Source organism: Xenia sp. Carnegie-2017, unplaced genomic scaffold (genome assembly GCF_021976095.1).
Source record: "Xenia sp. Carnegie-2017 unplaced genomic scaffold, XeniaSp_v1 HiC_scaffold_25, whole genome shotgun sequence".
Taxonomy (NCBI): Eukaryota; Metazoa; Cnidaria; class Anthozoa; order Malacalcyonacea; family Xeniidae; genus Xenia; species Xenia sp. Carnegie-2017.
The window spans coordinates 7,287,856-7,306,301 of NW_025813488.1; the positions used below are offsets into that span (position 1 = coordinate 7,287,856).

Here is an 18,446-nt window from a genome sequence, read left to right on the forward strand (position 1 = left end):
ATGAATTAACAAAGAATGAGTTAAATTAAGAACATTCTTTAGTCTCATTGCAGACCAAGGATTGGTGGGAACCTATCACGTGATAATTGCCTTTTCTCGACTGTGTTTTGAACCTGTGAAATTATTGTCGATTGTAATCTTCATTTATTTTTGAACTAATTTTTCCGAAATGATTTTTGACTGCTATATTTGATGAAATACTTAATGAAACGTAGTCCTGCTTTGAAATGCCAAATTTGAAATTAATTGCTGTATAAAATTAAATGTCGAAATATGGCTTGCTAACGTCAAGGCACAATGAATACAATGACACGAATTTAAATTATGCTCAGACGACCAGGAAAAAACAGGACGAAGTCGAAACTGTATTAGATGAACTTTGGTGGGCGAAAAACAGCTGAACTTGAGTGAGACGCTTTTTAACAAGAGGGAAACAAACATTGTCAGTAAAGAAACAAACTGTGTCGTAAAAATCCTCTTCAAACTGACAGTCAAAGTTCAACGACGTTTCTAAAAGCAATGCAATGTTTCGAGAGGAAAAGGTAGTGTCTTTTGGTCGTTTGAATAATTTACAGAACAAACTTCTACCTGCAGATAAACAAACTGCGGTACGAGCAAATATGTACAATACAAACTCTAGCGCTGTGTCACGCGTGGCTAGGGCAGACAGACTATCTTCTCATATAGATGATCGCTCTGACCGAAGACTACGTGTGAAAGACTTACGTGATCTGTTCGATTCAGGGAATTCGGAACAGAAAGCGGTAAATCTTAAGAAAAGAGAGTTTGGTGGTGTGGGCAATGTGCACTCGACGATAAGCAATACTGATCACCTTGCGTCAAGAGACACTTTCGCCACCGACAAGGAAACTGTAAAAACAAAGACGGCCATAGGTTACGAAGGAAGCAAACATGGAGATATTGATAGTAATGCCAGCTATGTCGTTGACCACGGATCAATAACAAATTCTACTGGCTTCGTTAATAGAACTAGAGTGCACACAGCCCCTGTGCAGTCGACAAATTCAAATGGGGATGCTATCAGTGACAGAGAACAATCTCTTCAAGGCATCAAGCTAAGTCGTGAGGAAGCCAAACATGCATGGAGATTAAGTCTTCGAGCTGTACCAAAAGAAAGTTCTAGTGAGGATGACTCAAGCAATGACTCTAGCAGTGAAAATAATTTGGATGATTCACATCATCAAATTAGTGACGAGAAAGTTATTAAAATGCTTCAGAAATACCATGCAACTGAGGAGCTGAAGAAAATGTTTGATGGACCAGAAGCATTTCGTGAAACCACAAAGAGACAGTCAATACATGCAGCTAATGATACTAGAGATAACTATACCAAAACAGTTGAGAATGGGCCCTCTTTAATGTCAACTGCAGAGTATGATGAAAAAACGCAATCATCTGAAGAAGGTTCTGTAAAAGATGAGAAAGAACAAGATGGTATCTCTCAAGAGAATGCCACCAATGAATCTATCATAAATCATCATTTGGCACCAGAAGATGCCATGAATGTTTCTCACTTTCTTGCTAGTCCAACTACTCCACGTCGCAATGTCACTTCCAATGGCACAGAAACGACAACAGAAGATTCTCAAGTAAATGTCAGCAGCCATCAAGCTGATAATTACTTATCTTTGTACAATAACTTTTTAAAACAAGAGGGTGTTACCTCAGAAGTGAATACTCCCCAACAAAAGATGACTCCCCGCTATATCAGGGAGACATTTCGACCACCAATGTACTCAACAGATAGTGAGGGGGATTTAAATAGTGAGAAACAAACAGACCATGAAGAAATGAAAACAAAAGTGAGCAATGAGAAGTTGTTGCCTAGAGACAATAGCATTGATGATTTAATGCCTAAGGATTATGATGATGAAACTCAAGATGATCAAGCTCCGGAATCCTCTTATGATGACAGTGATGTTGGTAGTATGACCACTCCAGAACATCAGTCAGACTTTCAGTTTAATTATTCCGTCAATCATTCAAATGACCTTGACAGTGAGACAGAGGCGACAATGGCCCCAAAGAAACGTGGAGTTAGATTTTCTGATAGCCCACACACAGTATTTGAGGTTGATCATCCTCTAGACTATGATAGAGGCAATGATGATATTGATCCTGTTAGTTCATCTGCCGAGTGGGAGTTGGAAAAACGAGTTGAAAAAATGGACATTTTCTCTGTTGATTTGGATAAAGGAGGTAAGCTATTTGTATTTTCACTAACAAAGACTTAGAACTGTTAAATTTCCTTTCCTGCTGTAATGTAACCAAGTTTATGTTTCTCCTACCAAAGTAACCTGCACTTAAGCTAGTGTGTCATTTCTCTCACTTCCAATGCAAGAAAATTTCTATATCATTCAGATCAGCGTGGGCTGGGTTTAAGCATTGTTGGTCTTGGTGTCGGAACTGATTCTGGTGTTGAAAAGCTGGGAATTTTTGTCAAATCTCTCACATCAGGAGGTGCTGCTGAAGCAGATGGAAGGTTCATAAATTGGTGTTTACCTATATCAATAAATGGTGTAGTATCTGAAAATATGCTATATTTATTTGACAGAATCGAGGTGAATGATCAGATTTTGGAAGTCGATGATGTTTCTCTCGTTGGTGTTTCACAAATGTTTGCAGCTCGAACATTGAAGAACACCAAAGGAACAGTGAAGTATGTTCATTAGGAATGTTAAGATTAGCATTTAGCATCAGCCATTGAAACTTCTCCCTGGGTGACTTTTTGTAAATTTTGTTTGGAAAGTGAAAAATGAATTTCGCTTTGTTGTACGTAGGAAAAACGGAAAAATCGTTACCGTAAACGATGTAATAAACGCGTGAGGTATTAATTGTTCATTAAATTCTAGCTGCTCTAGAGGGGAGGGGGGGGTCTTTAGATGCGAAGCATTTAATAGGAAGGTTTTTTACATAACTTATATAATTTTTTCAGCATAGTGTGAACAAATAAAAACTGAAACTAAATATAAGGTTTCCTGAGACTAATAGATAACTCACTATTATAACCATATTGTCACGATGGTATTGTGGTGGGACCTCTATTAAAGACGCTCCATTAGAGAGAGACGTCTATAATACAAACAAACGCTTCAAAGGCACGTTTATTACATACGAGGGGGGGCGTTTATTGAATCATTTAAGGTATTCGTAATTGCATCTTCGAGGATGCGAGTTGACAGTATTTGTTGTGTAGATATTTTACCCAAAACCTCTAGAGAGAAAACATCGTAGTCATATTGCAATTGATGGAAACTTCTCGTTTTCACTTTTTCGAAATATTTTACAAGAGCAAAATATCAGAATTATCACATGCTTTATGTATGTAGGTTTTTAATGGGCCGAGAAAAGGGGCGTCATGTAAATAAGGTGAGTTTAGTATTTAACTGTGGATCATTAGCATTATGCATCTGTTTCTTTCGAGTTGATGTGTATATTATGTAATTTTTTTCAAGGTTGATGACGAAAAATACAAAATGAAATGCGAGGAAATTGAGCTGGAGTTGAATGAGGTTGAATAAATTTTCTTGTATCCCGTGTGTATAATTTGGGTTCTGTGTGTATAATGTGGGTGCATTTTTTTACAGGCCAGACAAAGAATTCGTGAACTTGAGGCTGAGAAACTTGTCAACAAGGTGAAATAGAATTGTTTTTAATGTATTACTGTTTTTAATTGTTTTTTTAATTGTAAGGATCGACGACATTTTATAGCCGTTTCACGTTTGATTTAATGTAGGTGACAGAAAATACGTCATTGGATGAAAGTGATACAAATACTTCCACGCTTGAATTGAGGTTGTTCAAAGCAGAGGAGAGTCTAGCTGTTGCCGAACGTGAACATAATGATCTTGTGAAACAGTTAGAGGAAAGCAAAAGACTATATGCTAATGTTCAGAAGAAGAACGCCTCTTTAAAAGATGAACTGATAAGGAAAAAGTGCGTATCTAATATATATTTAATATAGAATGCGTTGTTGAATATATAGACCTGTAGAATTAGATCGTCAGGCTTCTGTATTTCTATTCATGTATGATTTAAATACCCCATGGACAATGTTGATAATGTTACACGATAGCACAATCAACTGTTGCCTACTGCCAGTAGCCATCTTCCAATGTAACCAAGATTTGTAACAACAGTAATTGGAGTTTTGAATAAATAGAATTAATTCTGACATTAATTCTGTAATGTTTTCAACATAATGCTGTTATAGGGTATTTACAATGTAATTTTGTTACAGCAATTTAGAGTTGGAAAATGAGAAGACGATAAAACGACTCCAAGAAAGGGTTAGATATTGAAAAGTCATTTGTTTTTGTCTCACTTAAATTTGCATGTTATCCTTGCTATAGCTATTTCTTTGCATAGATAAGACAACTTGAAGCGTCTTTCAACAATCAAAGCGACCGGAAAATGAGTCGAAGCCAAGGCAACAAGGATGATAGCAGTATATTTGATCAATATATTCGACCGTCCCACTCGGAATTAGAGGCAAGTAATAGTCATGAGAGCGAAAGCGACATGGACGAAATTGTGAAGGCTACAGCATCGGCTCAGGTGCCTATGAGGCAAGCTAGGGATGGTAGACCAGCGTTGTCACGTGACCACCCACAGCGTCTTAGTCTTGATTTGGATCGGGAGAAAGAGGCTGAGGTCAGTGAATAGTTCAGTTAACTTTGTTCATTGAACTTCCACATTGCACGAATCTTCCTGCTTGCTTATTGTTCGTAATATATTCATGGATAGTTATCATATTATCAAGTTTTAACTTGCAAGAAACCAAACTTACTTTTGTCATTGTTAGTCGAAAGATTGAAACTCGTTTTTTGAACTTACTAATTTTTCACAGCCATATTTTCTCTCCGTATATCATGAATTAACCATCCTAAATTTCCCGTGTGTTCTTTAAAAGTTTTCATGCCAATAAGAGTCACTTTTTTTGTAGATAAAGAGCAAATCTCTCGACGATCTAATGGAGAAAGTTCGGGAATATGCAGAAGATTCTGAGCAGGAATCCAGACGACCAGGACGACCGCTGACCAGTTATTACGCTGACAAAGACGAGCCAGACACGTCTTCCAGAGTACAACCGCTGGCTATGTTGTCGGATGATCGCAGACACAAAGAAGGACAAAATGGCTTATCTCGCAACAAAAACCTAAAAATTATGAGAGAAGACTCCAGATCCAGATCTTTAGACAATCTGAGTGGTAGCTCTTCAAATGATTTAAATGTGAAGGTATTTTTTTTTCTCTGTCATTGAATGGTTGTAAGCATATTGCTCAACGCAGTACTAGTGTGCAGCGACGTTTAAAAAGCTGGAGCTTTCAGCGGCTAACCATTATTTCATATACATATGAAAAAATAACATTTTTTTATACATCTTTACTTTCAGTCTCTTGCTTCGTCGATGGCTAATCGAATTCCAATGAATCATCCACGAACTAAATCTTCGAATCAAGGTAAATTTTAGTTCGATGTATGCCTTGAATCTCTCGTTATAGAGATGAAACGGTTGTTGTGATAATTTTATTCTATTAATCAACAGTACTATCCAGTGGCTCAAGTTTGGATGGTATGAACGAAAATGATTCCCTGATGATGGCCAGTTCTGGCTCTCTTCAGGATGAAACAAAATCTCCTATGGCGGAGTGGAAGAGCCTACCGCTGACCCATTGGAATGCACAACATGTGAGGGCGGATTTTTTCCATTTGAGTCTTTGATCTTTATTTAAATGTTTCGATGGTCACCTGTAAATCATCCTTGTGTTATGGTTACCTATTGAGAAACGTTAACGAACTTCTTGATAACGCTGTTTTTGTAGCTTGCCCTGTAGTGATGACATCTTATATTTGTTTTGTCGCAGGTAAGCAATTGGCTTATTTTCATCGAATTAGGAGAATATTGTGATCTGTTTACCTCGAATGGCATAAATGGAAATGGCCTGCTAACGATGGACACTGCACAAATTAAGGTAAAGCACAATGTATTTCACTTTCACAATTGAGTGGTAGGTTTGTTGGTAATGTTCTTTGTTCAATTTGCATTTTCAATTTTCTTTCCAACTGCTGCATGCTGGTTGTTTATCGCGGTAGACTCTCGGTGTACAACCTAAACACCAGAAGATCTTGAAGAAGAAGCTTAAAGAATTGCGAGGCGAAATGGAGAAACAAGAGAAACAAAGAATAAAGGACCACAAAAAGGACGCGAGGAAGCCAAAGAAAGGACCATTTTGGAAAGGAAAGTACGATTTATCAAATCAGCAATAAATATATTCATCGATCTGCACTTATGAAGTATGCTCGACACAAAATACTACACGAGCTTACTCGAAGGTAACACAGAACAACTTATTTTAACACTGATGCAATCGGCACGATGTAAACCAAAATATTTTCGCAATTCTCCGTCATTTGGTGACTGCCATCAAATGATTGACATAAATAATTAATTCTCTATGCTGTTTGTTTTAATATAATATATTCAATTTTAATTCCAAGTGGAAGTCAATGTTTGAGGCAAGTATTGTGTCGCCTCGATCCTATTTTATAACACCGATAATTTATGTAAGTTATTACGAAGTAGTTTGTAATAAACATATTTTTTTATTTACTTGTGGACGGAATTCTGATAACAAGAAATAAGGATGCATTTGCTAAGGTGCGCGTCGGCTAGAGTTGCGCTAAAGGGATGCCAATTTCCTACGAAACATTGATATGTCAAGCTATAAAACAAAAACAAATTTGATTTGTATTTGATGGAGCACACTTCCATAAAATACCTCCCAGTCATGGTATAAGGCACGGCGACACCGACAAACCAGCCACCGAGATCAAATCCAAACTAAAGAACCTTCCCCCCTGATCCATCTCTGACGCAATCCAGTTCAATAAAATTGTTTTGTCTTGTCACAATTGAAAGATGTCAAATGGCAATTACCCAACATGTACTATTTATGGCGATCTTTAGTCGATAAATGTCCATTCTTTTCTGTTGCCAACAAGAAGATCTGTTAACAGTCTGAAAGAGAAAATTACTTTGTTTTTAGCAAAAGAGTGGACAGCAAATTTTCTCAGGTTAAATGTCAAACGGTGTATCATCCATCTTGTGTTAATATTTTGTGTTCAAAGGCGGCACGTTTACCTCAATCCATAAACAAAGATGACGAGTGCTATTACTATGGCGATGATGGAATCAAGGAACCAGACTTGTTCATTCTGATGTTGAGCAAACGTGCTTGCCAATAAACCTAGGGCCATTATGGACGTTGTTGCCGAGTTGAATGCTGTACGAATGAACAAAATGAATATATGTGGATACAATAGGATGATAATTTATGCCTACCGTCCGTTCTCATGGATATGCTACGTATTGCATTGCCAATGGCAAATTTGAACCAGGAAATCACTGCAAAAGCAACACAGCTAAGACAGGATATAATCAACAGTCCAGGTGTCTGAAAGTAAATAATAAATTAAGTAATTTAAATAGAAACGATAAATCTACAAAATAATTTCCCAAGCTAGATATTGATGTCGATGGATATTAAACACCGTGAAACCGACCTTTTCTGGCATCTCGTCTTGTAAAAGTTTGTACATCGTACGTGAGAATATGCCAAAAGAAGAAATAATGAAACAAACGCTGATTCCTATGCAGGCCCTTAATAACGAACGAAGAAAGATTATGAACGTCATCAACGAAGCTATTAATGAATAGTATTGGGCGTGTTTACTGTTTTTCCCTATCCCAATTATCCTCCAAGCCACCTGAACCATAAAATCGCCAGAAAACGATCATGGATGTTGCTGTGTCCAAAAGAGTATCGAACTGCATTAAGAAACAACGTACATTACTGGTCTGACACCCTTCGGCTGGTCACTCTTTTTAAAATGTATGCATGCAATAAGGACTCACGGCAAAACCAAAAGCTGTATTGCTGTTTCCTGAGAGGGATAGCACTAGAAAAATTCAATGAAAAATCAATTTTGTTTTATGGTGTTGTGTTTGTGACAACGTTCAATGAACTCACCAAAAACAAAAATTCCGATACCAACAGAAGTTAGCATTGAGACAAACAGAATCAACTGCGCCCCAAGATGCCATCGAACTGCAACACTGGATGGTGGATTGTTATTACTATTTCCAATAATGTCTAAAAATAACGTACCTATTTTTTAAATAAAACATTTAGAAATCGAAAAGGCGATCTCATCTCGTCTGCATCGTGAGCTTCGCTTTCCGATGTTGTTAAATTAATTTTTAATAAATTATTTATTGCTGTTTATTTTACCCTAATAAAGTCTGAATGCATGGCGAAATTTCGCCTTGGAAAGTTTGAAGAACATAATATTTTGTAAGTTTGTGCGAACTAGGCAATTTTTGCTGTGTAATTTGACGTTGCTCTTTACTCTGAAGTGTGTGGACATTACTGTATAATTAACTAGATTTTTAACTTGTCCGATTCTAACGTTCTCTCGCAATTACCTACGATAGAAATCTATTTTAGGTCGTTGGACTTGTTCCATTTATTTTCCTATTATGAAAACTTCTTAGTCTGTCTTGAAAACAGTGATATTACCTGTTTTACAGTCGAGTGTGCCCATAACAAGGGTTGATTTTACCTACTTACCGTCGTCGAGATGAGAGATGCAAGGAAGGCGGTTGTACTCCTGATATCGAGAGTTGAAATCGATTCTTTGTAAAGGTTTTCCCACATTCTCTGGTATTGTACAAAACAGGTTCATGTTCAACATCTAATAGACAATGTTCTTGTTTCTTATTCGTTTCTAGTGTGCATGAAATTCATTATTTAGTATGAAAAGAAAACCGCAAAATTAACCTCAGTTTTGAGGTTAGCATACGTGTTCCTATCGACTGATGAGACCGAAATCTTGAGGATGACGTCAAATGGACCTCTTCCCTTTCCCAGGGCATTCTTTCATCTTTTATTTATTATATCAGAGTTACACCATGTCGTGCAACATCATTGTTTCTTCATATCGCTGGCTCATTTAAAAACAATATGGCCGGCTTTGATCTTTTAAATTTCTTCTAAATTTTCTTGAATTTTTTAACCGTTTTCAGTTTGTTGAGGCTTGAATTTTTCAACATTCAAATATGCCAAAGAAGAAAACAGGTGCTCGTAAAAAGGCCGAGAAGCAGCGCGAGAGGCAAAAAGAAATCAAGAGCTCAAAGCAATTTAGAAATATCGTTGAGTTACCTTTCAATCTTCAAATGGTTGGTGGGTTTTTCAAACTAGCTTGCTAATGTTTTTCGTGAAGTACTAAAAATTACATTTATTTCTAGGAATGTGACAAATGCAAGATGTAAGTTAAAGAAATTATATGGTAATGGAAAATAGGATAAAGTACATGCATGCATTGAAATTTTGTATTATCAAACTTTTATTTTTTCTTTCACAATTTCTATTGAAAGTGCATATGATCTCTTTTGGGTTTTATTGATTCTGATAGATGTCAAAAAGTTTTTAACAACTTCTAAATTTGTTTTTGGTTAAAATGTGTATTTCCAATGGCAGAAATGCACATTTGGGGGGGAAAAGCAGCAAGCATTTGGGGACTGGAACCCAGAAATACATTTCTGGAAATTATATCAGTCTATATAACAATATTCTTTTCTTAAACCAGTTTTCTTGAATCAATTTTTAATAATATGCTTGGGCACTTACTTACTTTTCTGTTTCCAAACATTTTCAAAACTCCAATATTTCATAATCTATAAATTGTAGGAGACAAAAAAATAGAGCATTCTGTTACTTTTGCTCTGCCATTCAGAAAATCCCAATTTGTGCAGAATGTGGTAGGTACTCTTTTGTGTATGGAATTTCTTCGAGACTTTGTTTAAACTGATCTCGATAGAATTACATGATCTTGTTGTTGTATTTCATTTCATCCAGGTAAATCAAAATGTATGTCAAAAACTGGGGATTGTATAGTGAAACATCCCAACTCACATGCAGTGGGCATGGCTATGATAGTAAGCTACATATTTACTATTTTTATTTACTGTTAAACAATACTTGGAACTGAACACCATGAATGTCTGATTATTATTTTGATCCATAGATACACATGTTAGTTATAAAGTTTCCTAAGTTTTGTTAATGTTGAACATTAAGAAACATTTGTTTACAAAATTTTATGATATTTTAGGGTGCAGTTTGTGATTTCTGTGAGGCATTTGTATGTCATTCAAAGAAATGTTTGACAACTCATGCATGTCAATGCATTGCTCGAGATGGTGACTGTATTGAATGCCAACGTGGTATATGGGATCATGGTGAGTCATGGGCAGAGGCATAGCTAGAACATCAATTGGGGGGGGTGTATATTCATATATTCAGTTGTGCCCTACTGATTTCTTTTGAAATTCAAATCACCCCCAATTAATGTTTTAGTTACGCCTCTGGTCATAGGTGTTGAAAAATGTGTACATATGTGTTGCTTATGTTATTTTCCAGGATTCATTCTGTTAACATAGCTTCATTGGTCAATTTCCCTCATTTCCACTCTGATTTATATTATTGCATGTGCTATTAAGGTGGTCGCCTGTTTAGATGTTCATTTTGCAACAATTTTCTGTGTGAAGATGACCAGTTTGAGCATCAAGCTAAATGTCAGGTGTTGGAATCTGAAAATTTAAAATGTAAGTTTCTGTAATTTACGTTAACATCATTTTATTTGCTGTTAAATAAAGAAGAACAAGAAGAAAGAACCCTGTAGTCAACTGACACAAAAATACTGGTGCTCACACACACACACCCTTATTTCCTATTCTTATTTCATGTTATTGTCTCTTCGTTTTTGTAACATCATCATATGTAATTACTTAGGTTGTTCTTGCAACAAGTTGGGACAATATTCATGTCTTCGTTGTAAGGTTGGTGCCAATCATTATGTTTCTATTTCTTCACGTCAATCATACACTATGTATACATATATATCCCATTGTATCCACCATATCTCATGGTATCCTTAGCTGTGTTTCTGTGATGATCACGTGCGTCGTAAAGGAGTGAAATACAAACGTGGCGAAGATATACCTTGTCCGAAGTGTGGTTACGTTACTAGCGAAACGAAAGATCTCAGCATGTCGAGTAAGTGATTTTATGTAACGTTGAATGTTAAACAATTTCATATTTGTTTCGTGCAATTCTGTCTATCAATGAGTTGTTTAGTTTTTATTCATTTTCTCTCCTTTTCCTCAATTCTGTCATTACTTAAGAAGTTGAGGCTACTTTTCTCTTCTTCATTTCTTGGATATTTCGTGTAGAAAAGGCTTATCGTTGCACTAAGAAGTTGAGGCTACTTTTCTCTTCTTCATTTCTTGGATATTTCGTATAAGGACAGGCTTATCGTTGCACTAAGAAGTTGAGGCTACTTTTCTCTTCTTCATTACTTTGATATTTCGTATAAGGACAGGCTTATCGTTGCACTAAGAAGTTGAGGCTACTTTTCTCTTCTTCATTTCTTGGATATTTCGTATAAGGACAGGCTTATCGTTGCACTAAGAAGTTGAGGCTACTTTTCTCTTCTTCATTACTTGGATATTTCGTATAAGGACAGGCTTATCGTTGCACTAAGAAGTTGAGGCTACTTTTCTCTTCTTCATTTCTTGGATATTTCGTATAAGGACAGGCTTATCGTTGCACTAAGAAGTTGAGGCTACTTTTCTCTTCTTCATTTCTTGGATATTTCGTATAAGGACAGGCTTATCGTTGCACTAGAAGTTGAGGCTACTTTTCTCTTCTTCATTACTTTGATATTTCGTATAAGGACAGGCTTATCGTTGCACTAAGAAGTTGAGGCTACTTTTCTCTTCTTCATTTCTTGGATATTTCGTATAAGGACAGGCTTATCGTTGCACTAAGAAGTTGAGGCTACTTTTCTCTTCTTCATTACTTGGATATTTCGTATAAGGACAGGCTTATCGTTGCACTAAGAAGTTGAGGCTACTTTTCTCTTCTTCATTTCTTGGATATTTCGTATAAGGACAGGCTTATCGTTGCACTAAAAGTTGAGGCTACTTTTCTCTTCTTCATTTCTTGGATATTTCGTATAAGGACAGGCTTATCGTTGCACTAAGAAGTTGAGGCTACTTTTCTCTTCTTCATTACTTTGATATTTCGTATAAGGACAGGCTTATCGTTGCACTAAGAGTTGAGGCTACTTTTCTCTTCTTCATTTCTTGGATATTTCGTATAAGGACAGGCTTATCGTTGCACTAAAAGTTGAGGCTACTTTTCTCTTCTTCATTTCTTGGATATTTCGTATAAGGACAGGCTTATCGTTGCACTAAGAAGTTGAGGCTACTTTTCTCTTCTTCATTACTTGGATATTTCGTATAAGGACAGGCTTATCGTTGCACTAAGAAGTTGAGGCTACTTTTCTCTTCTTCATTTCTTGGATATTTCGTATAAGGACAGGCTTATCGTTGCACTAAAAAGTTGAGGCTACTTTTCTCTTCTTCATTTCTTGGATATTTCGTGTAGAAAAGGCTTATCGTTGCACTAAGAAGTTGAGGCTACTTTTCTCTTCTTCATTACTTGGATATTTCGTATAAGGACAGGCTTATCGTTGCACTAAGAAGTTGAGGCTACTTTTCTCTTCTTCATTACTTGGATATTTCGTATAAGGACAGGCTTATCGTTGCACTAAGAAGTTGAGGCTACTTTTCTCTTCTTCATTACTTGGATATTTCGTATAAGGACAGGCTTATCGTTGCACTAAGAAGTTGAGGCTACTTTTCTCTTCTTCATTACTTGGATATTTCGTATAGAAAGGCTTATCGTTGCACTAAGAGTTGAGGCTACTTTTCTCTTCTTCATTACTTGGATATTTCGTATAAGGACAGGCTTATCGTTGCACTAAGAAGTTGAGGCTACTTTTCTCTTCTTCATTACTTGGATATTTCGTATAAGGACAGGCTTATCGTTGCACTAAGAAGTTGAGGCTACTTTTCTCTTCTTCATTACTTGGATATTTCGTATAGAAAAGGCTTATCGTTGCACTAAGAAGTTGAGGCTACTTTTCTCTTCTTCATTACTTGGATATTTCGTATAAGGACAGGCTTATCGTTGCACTAAGAAGTTGAGGCTACTTTTCTCTTCTTCATTACTTGGATATTTCGTATAAGGACAGGCTTATCGTTGCACTAAGAAGTTGAGGCTACTTTTCTCTTCTTCATTACTTTGATATTTCGTATAAGGACAGGCTTATCGTTGCACTAAGAAGTTGAGGCTACTTTTCTCTTCTTCATTACTTGGATATTTCGTATAAGGACAGGCTTATCGTTGCACTAAGAAGTTGAGGCTACTTTTCTCTTCTTCATTACTTTGATATTTCGTATAAGGACAGGCTTATCGTTGCACTAAGAAGTTGAGGCTACTTTTCTCTTCTTCATTACTTTGATATTTCGTATAAGGACAGGCTTATCGTTGCACTAAGAATGCCGTATGAAAATAGATTACCTCTTTACCAACCTTCAGATCCTGTGGTTTATTACTCATTTTCAAAGCTAATAATGTGTGGATTTACACCAATTGAGATGTTTTGATCTTCAGCGATCCTACATATAGCTACACTCACACTTTATTATTTGTTTGTATTATGTCTTTACTAGCTCGGCGCTTGGACTATGGTCGACATACAGTTGACATAGATGATGATGACGATAATGGTGTCTTCTCGTCTGGTTACTATGGTAATGGTGCTAGTTCTTATCTCTATGACGACGGCGACGACGATGAACAATATGAAAATGAAGAGGCAGATATAGAGGAGGTAAAGGACGATGACAGTCCATTTAAAACTGACCTCTTGACTGCTGCCATCAATAAAGCCGAAGCCGAGAACGGCAGACGATAAAAGTTTTAAAATTGAAAACTTTAATGTTGCAGTTGACGCTTTTGAGAGCACGATCATTTCAGTTAGTTGTTTTTTTAATTTTAAAAACGATTGATTTGGTACGGTCTGTGCAATGAAGCGTCGCTCGAAACTAAGGAGAATCACGGAAACATTGTCGTCATTGTTTCCATTAGTAAATCTATTGGTAATATAAATGTCCTCTGGTAATTGATATGGACAAATCAATGTTCTCCTTCTAGTATCGCATACATGTAACGGCAATGGTTCAACGAGATATGCGGTATTTCTGAAATAGAATTCATTTCAGTTCAACTCGTTGTGAAAGGCAAAACATTTGTGAGCAGCGACCGATGTAAACGGCGGAGAGCTTGATTGAAGACATGCGAAAATGCTGAAATTATTTCCACCATTAGCTACCTCTTCCTCCCTCCCTTCAATATTTCAGTGTCTAAAAATGTTTTTTTTTGAAATGACGAACTGCATAGTTTCTATTAAGCATTGAAGACTTTTCCAACTCATTATCAATCCATTGTTTCTACCATTCTATATTCATCTGCTCTTCCTCAAAACTAAAATAGTACACATACATCTTCGAGTCAAATTTTTTTTCGCATTCTTCCTTCCTTGATGAGGCACTTTATCCACGCTTATCTATCCTTGATGGGAATTTTATCCATACTTTTCCTTCCTTGGTGGGCATTTTATCCACACTTTTCCTTCCATAACCTATGTTTTATCAACATTCTTCCTTCCTTGATGGGCATTTAATCCACACTTTTCCTTTCGTAACTACATGTAAAGAGTTCACCAAAAGGCACCTGTAATGATCACGCATCGCCATACATCATACATAGTTAATGAATTATTATAACCTTGAAAAAAATGATATGAGCTCACAGAGCTTTAAAGAAACAGCGCACATAATTTGTTTGTTCTCGTTAATTAACTAGCAAGCATGTCGTCTTCCCGTTTTCGGCGGCAAATCAATTATAAAAGAGTATTTGCAGAGTCATCGAGGAGTTTTTAGAATATGAAAGTGGTTGGCTAATGAAGAGTGATGGAAAACTTAATATTCTAAGACCTTTTTAATTAGCATCCCCTGCAGCGAGCCAAAAAATCAACTGTTTCGTTGAAGTTCATTCATTTCCATGCAGGTGTGTTTCATATAGTTTCTGAACACGTACAAGTACTTTTTATTTATTCTTACTTGAGAAAATATCATCATCGAAAGTGACACGAGAAATGCACATGTGCGTGTAACTTTCGTTGGTGTTGATTTGGGGGACAGTAAACAAATATTTATCGTTTTATAAGATGTGTGTTGACGCCTATTTTAATGAGCAGTTTTGAGTTTGTTAAAAAAGGTTTTATAGTAATTAACGTGCTTAAATAACACATGAAGCTGGTCATTAAAATACCTCAGTACGAAAAAAGTTTTTGAAAGAACATGCGGATTGATTGAGCCTCCTCATTCTCATAGCTTTGATTTTTTGTCCTTTTCGATCCATTTGGCCAGGCGACTCTGGCTGATATGGCCCACCTGTGTCATACATTTGACGACCAATCAAAACGCTGCTTGATGTGCACTTGTGCCGCATGCTTGAAGAATAAAAAAGACAGTGTCTTGTGCGATGCCGATAGAAAGCTAATTCTCTCCAAAAGATGAACAGGACACCTTTCTACGGCTTTTCTAATATAAACTATGGTTTGTCGTTTGACCCTTCTCCACCGAATCATGCTACTTTTGCAACGCAAAGAACAACGGATTTGTGTAATGTCCCATCAAGAAAATTGAAAATGGCTCAGCGATTGCATCAACCAGTTAAACAAGACAGTTTTCCACAACAAGAAAAACGTAAGACGACTGCAAACCGCTCGCGGACATTGTACAATAAACGGTTGTTGGTTAACGCCCGCGAACGGGAACGGATGAAAACTCTTAATAAAGGTTTCGAGAATCTTCGTAACGCTTTGCCTTGTTACATTGCCGATGGTCATATTTCAAAGATTACGACATTGAGGCTTGCTATCAACTACATCAAAACTTTAAGTGCTGTGCTGCAAGACGCTGGCAGCAGTGAAACACAATTTTTGCTCGAGCAACAGCCTTTACTGGCCATACAACCTTGTTCTGATAGCTCATCCTCTTGGCTTGCCACTGATAATGGAAAAAACTCTGATGATACTGCTTTTGAAGCACCAGAAAATAATCTAACATCAAATGATCTAAAAAGCAACCGCGATATCTGTGAAACGTCTTTATAAACTTGTGAATGCGTTTTCGCGTTTGAAACGCGTGCGACGTCGTTCAAGCGGGGACTAAAGTTATATATTTTAGTCTAACTTTTTTCCAGAAAATAAGTACGGAATTCTATAAGTGACGACGGAATTATAATTTGATAAAAATGAGCTCGTATAGAAGTTAAAGTTATTTTGCAATCGATATATACATATGTACGTTATGTAAAAGCATGTGGGAAAACTCGGCTTCAGTTTAGAAAAGTGGCTAATTTAACATTAACATAGCTATAAATTTTAATTTCTACAAGATCGAAAAAAGTTGTATACAACACTTTCGGTTTTACGAAAAAATATATTTATGTCATTTTATGAGTTTTGACTGTATGTGCTGAAAGAAAGTCTTTCCAGTCAACCTTTTATTGTTGTTGTTGACAAACTTCTTATTTTTTTTTACGAGTTATGCTAATACAAGCAAGGCCATTTAATTTGATAGCTTCTCGTTCTTGTTTTTACAACAAATGTCCAGTTTATTTAATTTTTTCACCCAGTCCGTACTGCAAACGTAACTCGTAATATTTCCTTTGAATGTAAAATTCATGAGTTTTAATTATCTTAAGCGATTAGCGACGCATTATCTTGTATGAATATCCGTATCTACCGTCTTCGACTACCTGCTTACTTTTGCCTGCGCAACATATACACTGTACTAAAGTAAAATTGGCCTGTCACTGCTCTATACCTTTTGAAGTAGGTTAAAAAAGTAAGAATTGCGGCAAAGGCAAACACCGAGAGCTTTTACGTGTGTTCATTGTTATCAAATAAAACACTGCGGGAGGCCGTGAATCGATTGTAAAATATGTTAACCTTGTTGCACATGACTTTTAACAAGATGGTTGTTATATTTATAATTTAGCTACGAGGCGTTGTGAATATTACTTTTTATGGAAAATCATGCGTGTCCCTAGTTATATAGAGAATGGATGAACAATTGAATAGCACAATATGTGTGTACAATATACTCTACTCTATCTTGAGAGTATATAGGACAAGGTGTGTACAGCCTGTCCATTATGGGGTTATAAACGCGTCAGATAAGATGATTACGTTTACATAATTGATCTCTTTCATAATTTAATAAACCCAAAAAATATGGAATGCCAACAATTTGTGTCGAAATACTACATTCCATTCCTCTTTATTTGTTGAAAGTTATTTGATTTCCAGCTTGTGTACATATATAGACAACATACACGTCTATATATTGATTGGCGTTATAAAATGCCACGTTTGTTTAATAAACACTTTCACCATTTTGACATTGTACTCCAGCATTGCCTTCAGGCCATTTTTCATTGTCACGAATTCAGAAATTTACCGTACAATCGTGAAAATGGCACAATAAGGCACACGCGGGCATTTCCACGGCGGTCCACGCCATTTTAGTGCCAATTTCTCGTGTTTGCTAAAATTTCTGTATTAACTAAAAAAAATGGCTTCTTGATTTTCTTAAATCCCGCTTGCGTTATTTTAGCGCAATTTATTTGATTTAATGAAGACGTCGCTTCACGGTGCATATATGCATTGGAGTTTAGAACTTATACATGTGTAATGCATAACACCTCATGGAGCTCTTCATTATTATGACTATTTGTGAAGCTCTTTGTTTTTTATCATAAAAATATCTTTGTTTAACACTTTCCGGTGTCAGCTGCTCCTTGACTCAACCGTTAATAATCAGTAAAAGAACACCGAGCCATTGCGTATAACCGTTGCTGCGGGTAAGAACGTGTTTTATTAAGTCGTTTTAAAAACATATGCATTCAAAAAGAATACATACAAAAACGATGTCTAAAAATTTAAGCAATGTCTTCAATATTGGGCACATATCCTCATAAACGGTTGCGTATTTTTTCTCCACCGAAGTTCATTGTAATTTGCAGTCGTTAAAAGTTTAGTTACGAAAGCGTTATCGTGAAATTGATCGTGTCTGAGATGTTTTTGGACAAAAGAGGCGTTTACCACAACATGAATATTTTAACACACTTAATTAGAGAGAGTGTTGAAATATTGATGTTGTTCTCTTTGTTAGTTTACGTGATATTCCGACGTATAAAACGATCAAATTTTAAACTGATTTCGATGAGCAACTCACGTATATACTTTAATCTAATATTTTTAAACCAACCGCATTCGCATGGCTTATCAAATTTAGCTTGGATCTATAGTTTTAGGAACCAATACAAGAGTTTTCGGTTGACGCTTCTCTTCATCATTGTTACAAGCTGTTCACATAT

General features: G+C 36.3%; 4 protein-coding genes across 6 annotated transcripts; 3 read left to right on the forward strand and 1 right to left on the reverse strand.

Annotated features, from left to right (window-relative positions):
• Positions 1-93: 93 nt before the first annotated feature.
• On the forward strand, positions 94-6,634 carry LOC124453743 (neurabin-1-like). Its single transcript, XM_047004594.1, has 14 exons — positions 94-2,220; positions 2,383-2,503; positions 2,576-2,680; positions 3,351-3,390; positions 3,477-3,533; positions 3,609-3,656; positions 3,758-3,957; positions 4,262-4,310; positions 4,390-4,674; positions 4,967-5,260; positions 5,417-5,483; positions 5,570-5,712; positions 5,889-5,996; positions 6,118-6,634. The coding sequence occupies exons 1-14, from the start codon at positions 525-527 to the stop codon at positions 6,289-6,291; spliced, it is 3,387 nt and encodes a 1,128-aa protein (XP_046860550.1). The 5' UTR covers positions 94-524; the 3' UTR covers positions 6,292-6,634.
• Positions 6,486-8,902, reverse strand: LOC124453746 (transmembrane protein 163-like). Of its 2 annotated transcripts, none has more exons than XM_047004598.1 (8): positions 8,655-8,902; positions 8,055-8,177; positions 7,940-7,983; positions 7,758-7,852; positions 7,588-7,684; positions 7,367-7,478; positions 7,166-7,307; positions 6,486-7,042 (listed from the first exon to the last, which is right to left on the reverse strand). In XM_047004598.1, the coding sequence occupies exons 1-8, from the start codon at positions 8,776-8,778 to the stop codon at positions 6,988-6,990; spliced, it is 792 nt and encodes a 263-aa protein (XP_046860554.1). In that variant the 5' UTR covers positions 8,779-8,902; the 3' UTR covers positions 6,486-6,987. The 2 variants fall into 2 exon arrangements, with proteins under 2 accessions (XP_046860554.1, XP_046860555.1); XM_047004599.1 differs by having other exon boundaries at positions 8,604-8,662.
• Positions 8,888-14,223, forward strand: LOC124453745 (zinc finger protein 330 homolog). 2 transcript variants are annotated; one of them, XM_047004597.1, is made up of 9 exons: positions 8,888-9,266; positions 9,332-9,351; positions 9,774-9,844; positions 9,942-10,021; positions 10,198-10,324; positions 10,586-10,690; positions 10,878-10,924; positions 11,024-11,141; positions 13,667-14,223. In XM_047004597.1, coding segments are annotated over exons 2-9 (795 nt in total). In that variant the 5' UTR covers positions 8,888-9,266; positions 9,332-9,349; the 3' UTR covers positions 13,912-14,223. The 2 variants fall into 2 exon arrangements, with proteins under 2 accessions (XP_046860553.1, XP_046860552.1); XM_047004596.1 differs by having other exon boundaries at positions 8,888-9,262.
• A 128-nt stretch (positions 14,224-14,351) lies between these two features.
• Positions 14,352-16,521, forward strand: LOC124453747 (neurogenic differentiation factor 6-B-like). Its single transcript, XM_047004601.1, has one exon. It carries the CDS (start codon positions 15,574-15,576, stop codon positions 16,174-16,176), a length of 603 nt encoding a protein of 200 aa, XP_046860557.1. The 5' UTR covers positions 14,352-15,573; the 3' UTR covers positions 16,177-16,521.
• Positions 16,522-18,446: the final 1,925 nt, after the last annotated feature.

Excerpts from the sequence above, each read along its gene's own strand:
- LOC124453743 (XM_047004594.1), top strand. The coding sequence starts at position 525 with ATGTTTCGAGAGGAAAAGGTAGTGTCTTTTGGTCGTTTGAATAATTTA. Across the intron at positions 2,681-3,350 it reads AACACCAAAGGAACAGTGAA|GTTTTTAATGGGCCGAGAAA; the intron begins GTATGTTCATTA and ends TTATGTATGTAG. Across the intron at positions 3,958-4,261 it reads GATGAACTGATAAGGAAAAA|CAATTTAGAGTTGGAAAATG; the intron begins GTGCGTATCTAA and ends ATTTTGTTACAG.
- LOC124453746 (XM_047004598.1), bottom strand. The coding sequence starts at position 8,778 with ATGTTGAACATGAACCTGTTTTGTACAATACCAGAGAATGTGGGAAAA. Across the intron at positions 7,984-8,054 it reads TATCGGAATTTTTGTTTTTG|TGCTATCCCTCTCAGGAAAC; the intron begins GTGAGTTCATTG and ends GAATTTTTCTAG. Across the intron at positions 7,043-7,165 it reads ATCTTTGTTTATGGATTGAG|ACTGTTAACAGATCTTCTTG; the intron begins GTAAACGTGCCG and ends TTTCTCTTTCAG.
- LOC124453745 (XM_047004596.1), top strand. The coding sequence starts at position 9,143 with ATGCCAAAGAAGAAAACAGGTGCTCGTAAAAAGGCCGAGAAGCAGCGC. Across the intron at positions 9,352-9,773 it reads GAATGTGACAAATGCAAGAT|GAGACAAAAAAATAGAGCAT; the intron begins GTAAGTTAAAGA and ends TATAAATTGTAG. Across the intron at positions 10,325-10,585 it reads ACGTGGTATATGGGATCATG|GTGGTCGCCTGTTTAGATGT; the intron begins GTGAGTCATGGG and ends TGTGCTATTAAG.
- LOC124453747 (XM_047004601.1), top strand. The coding sequence starts at position 15,574 with ATGAACAGGACACCTTTCTACGGCTTTTCTAATATAAACTATGGTTTG.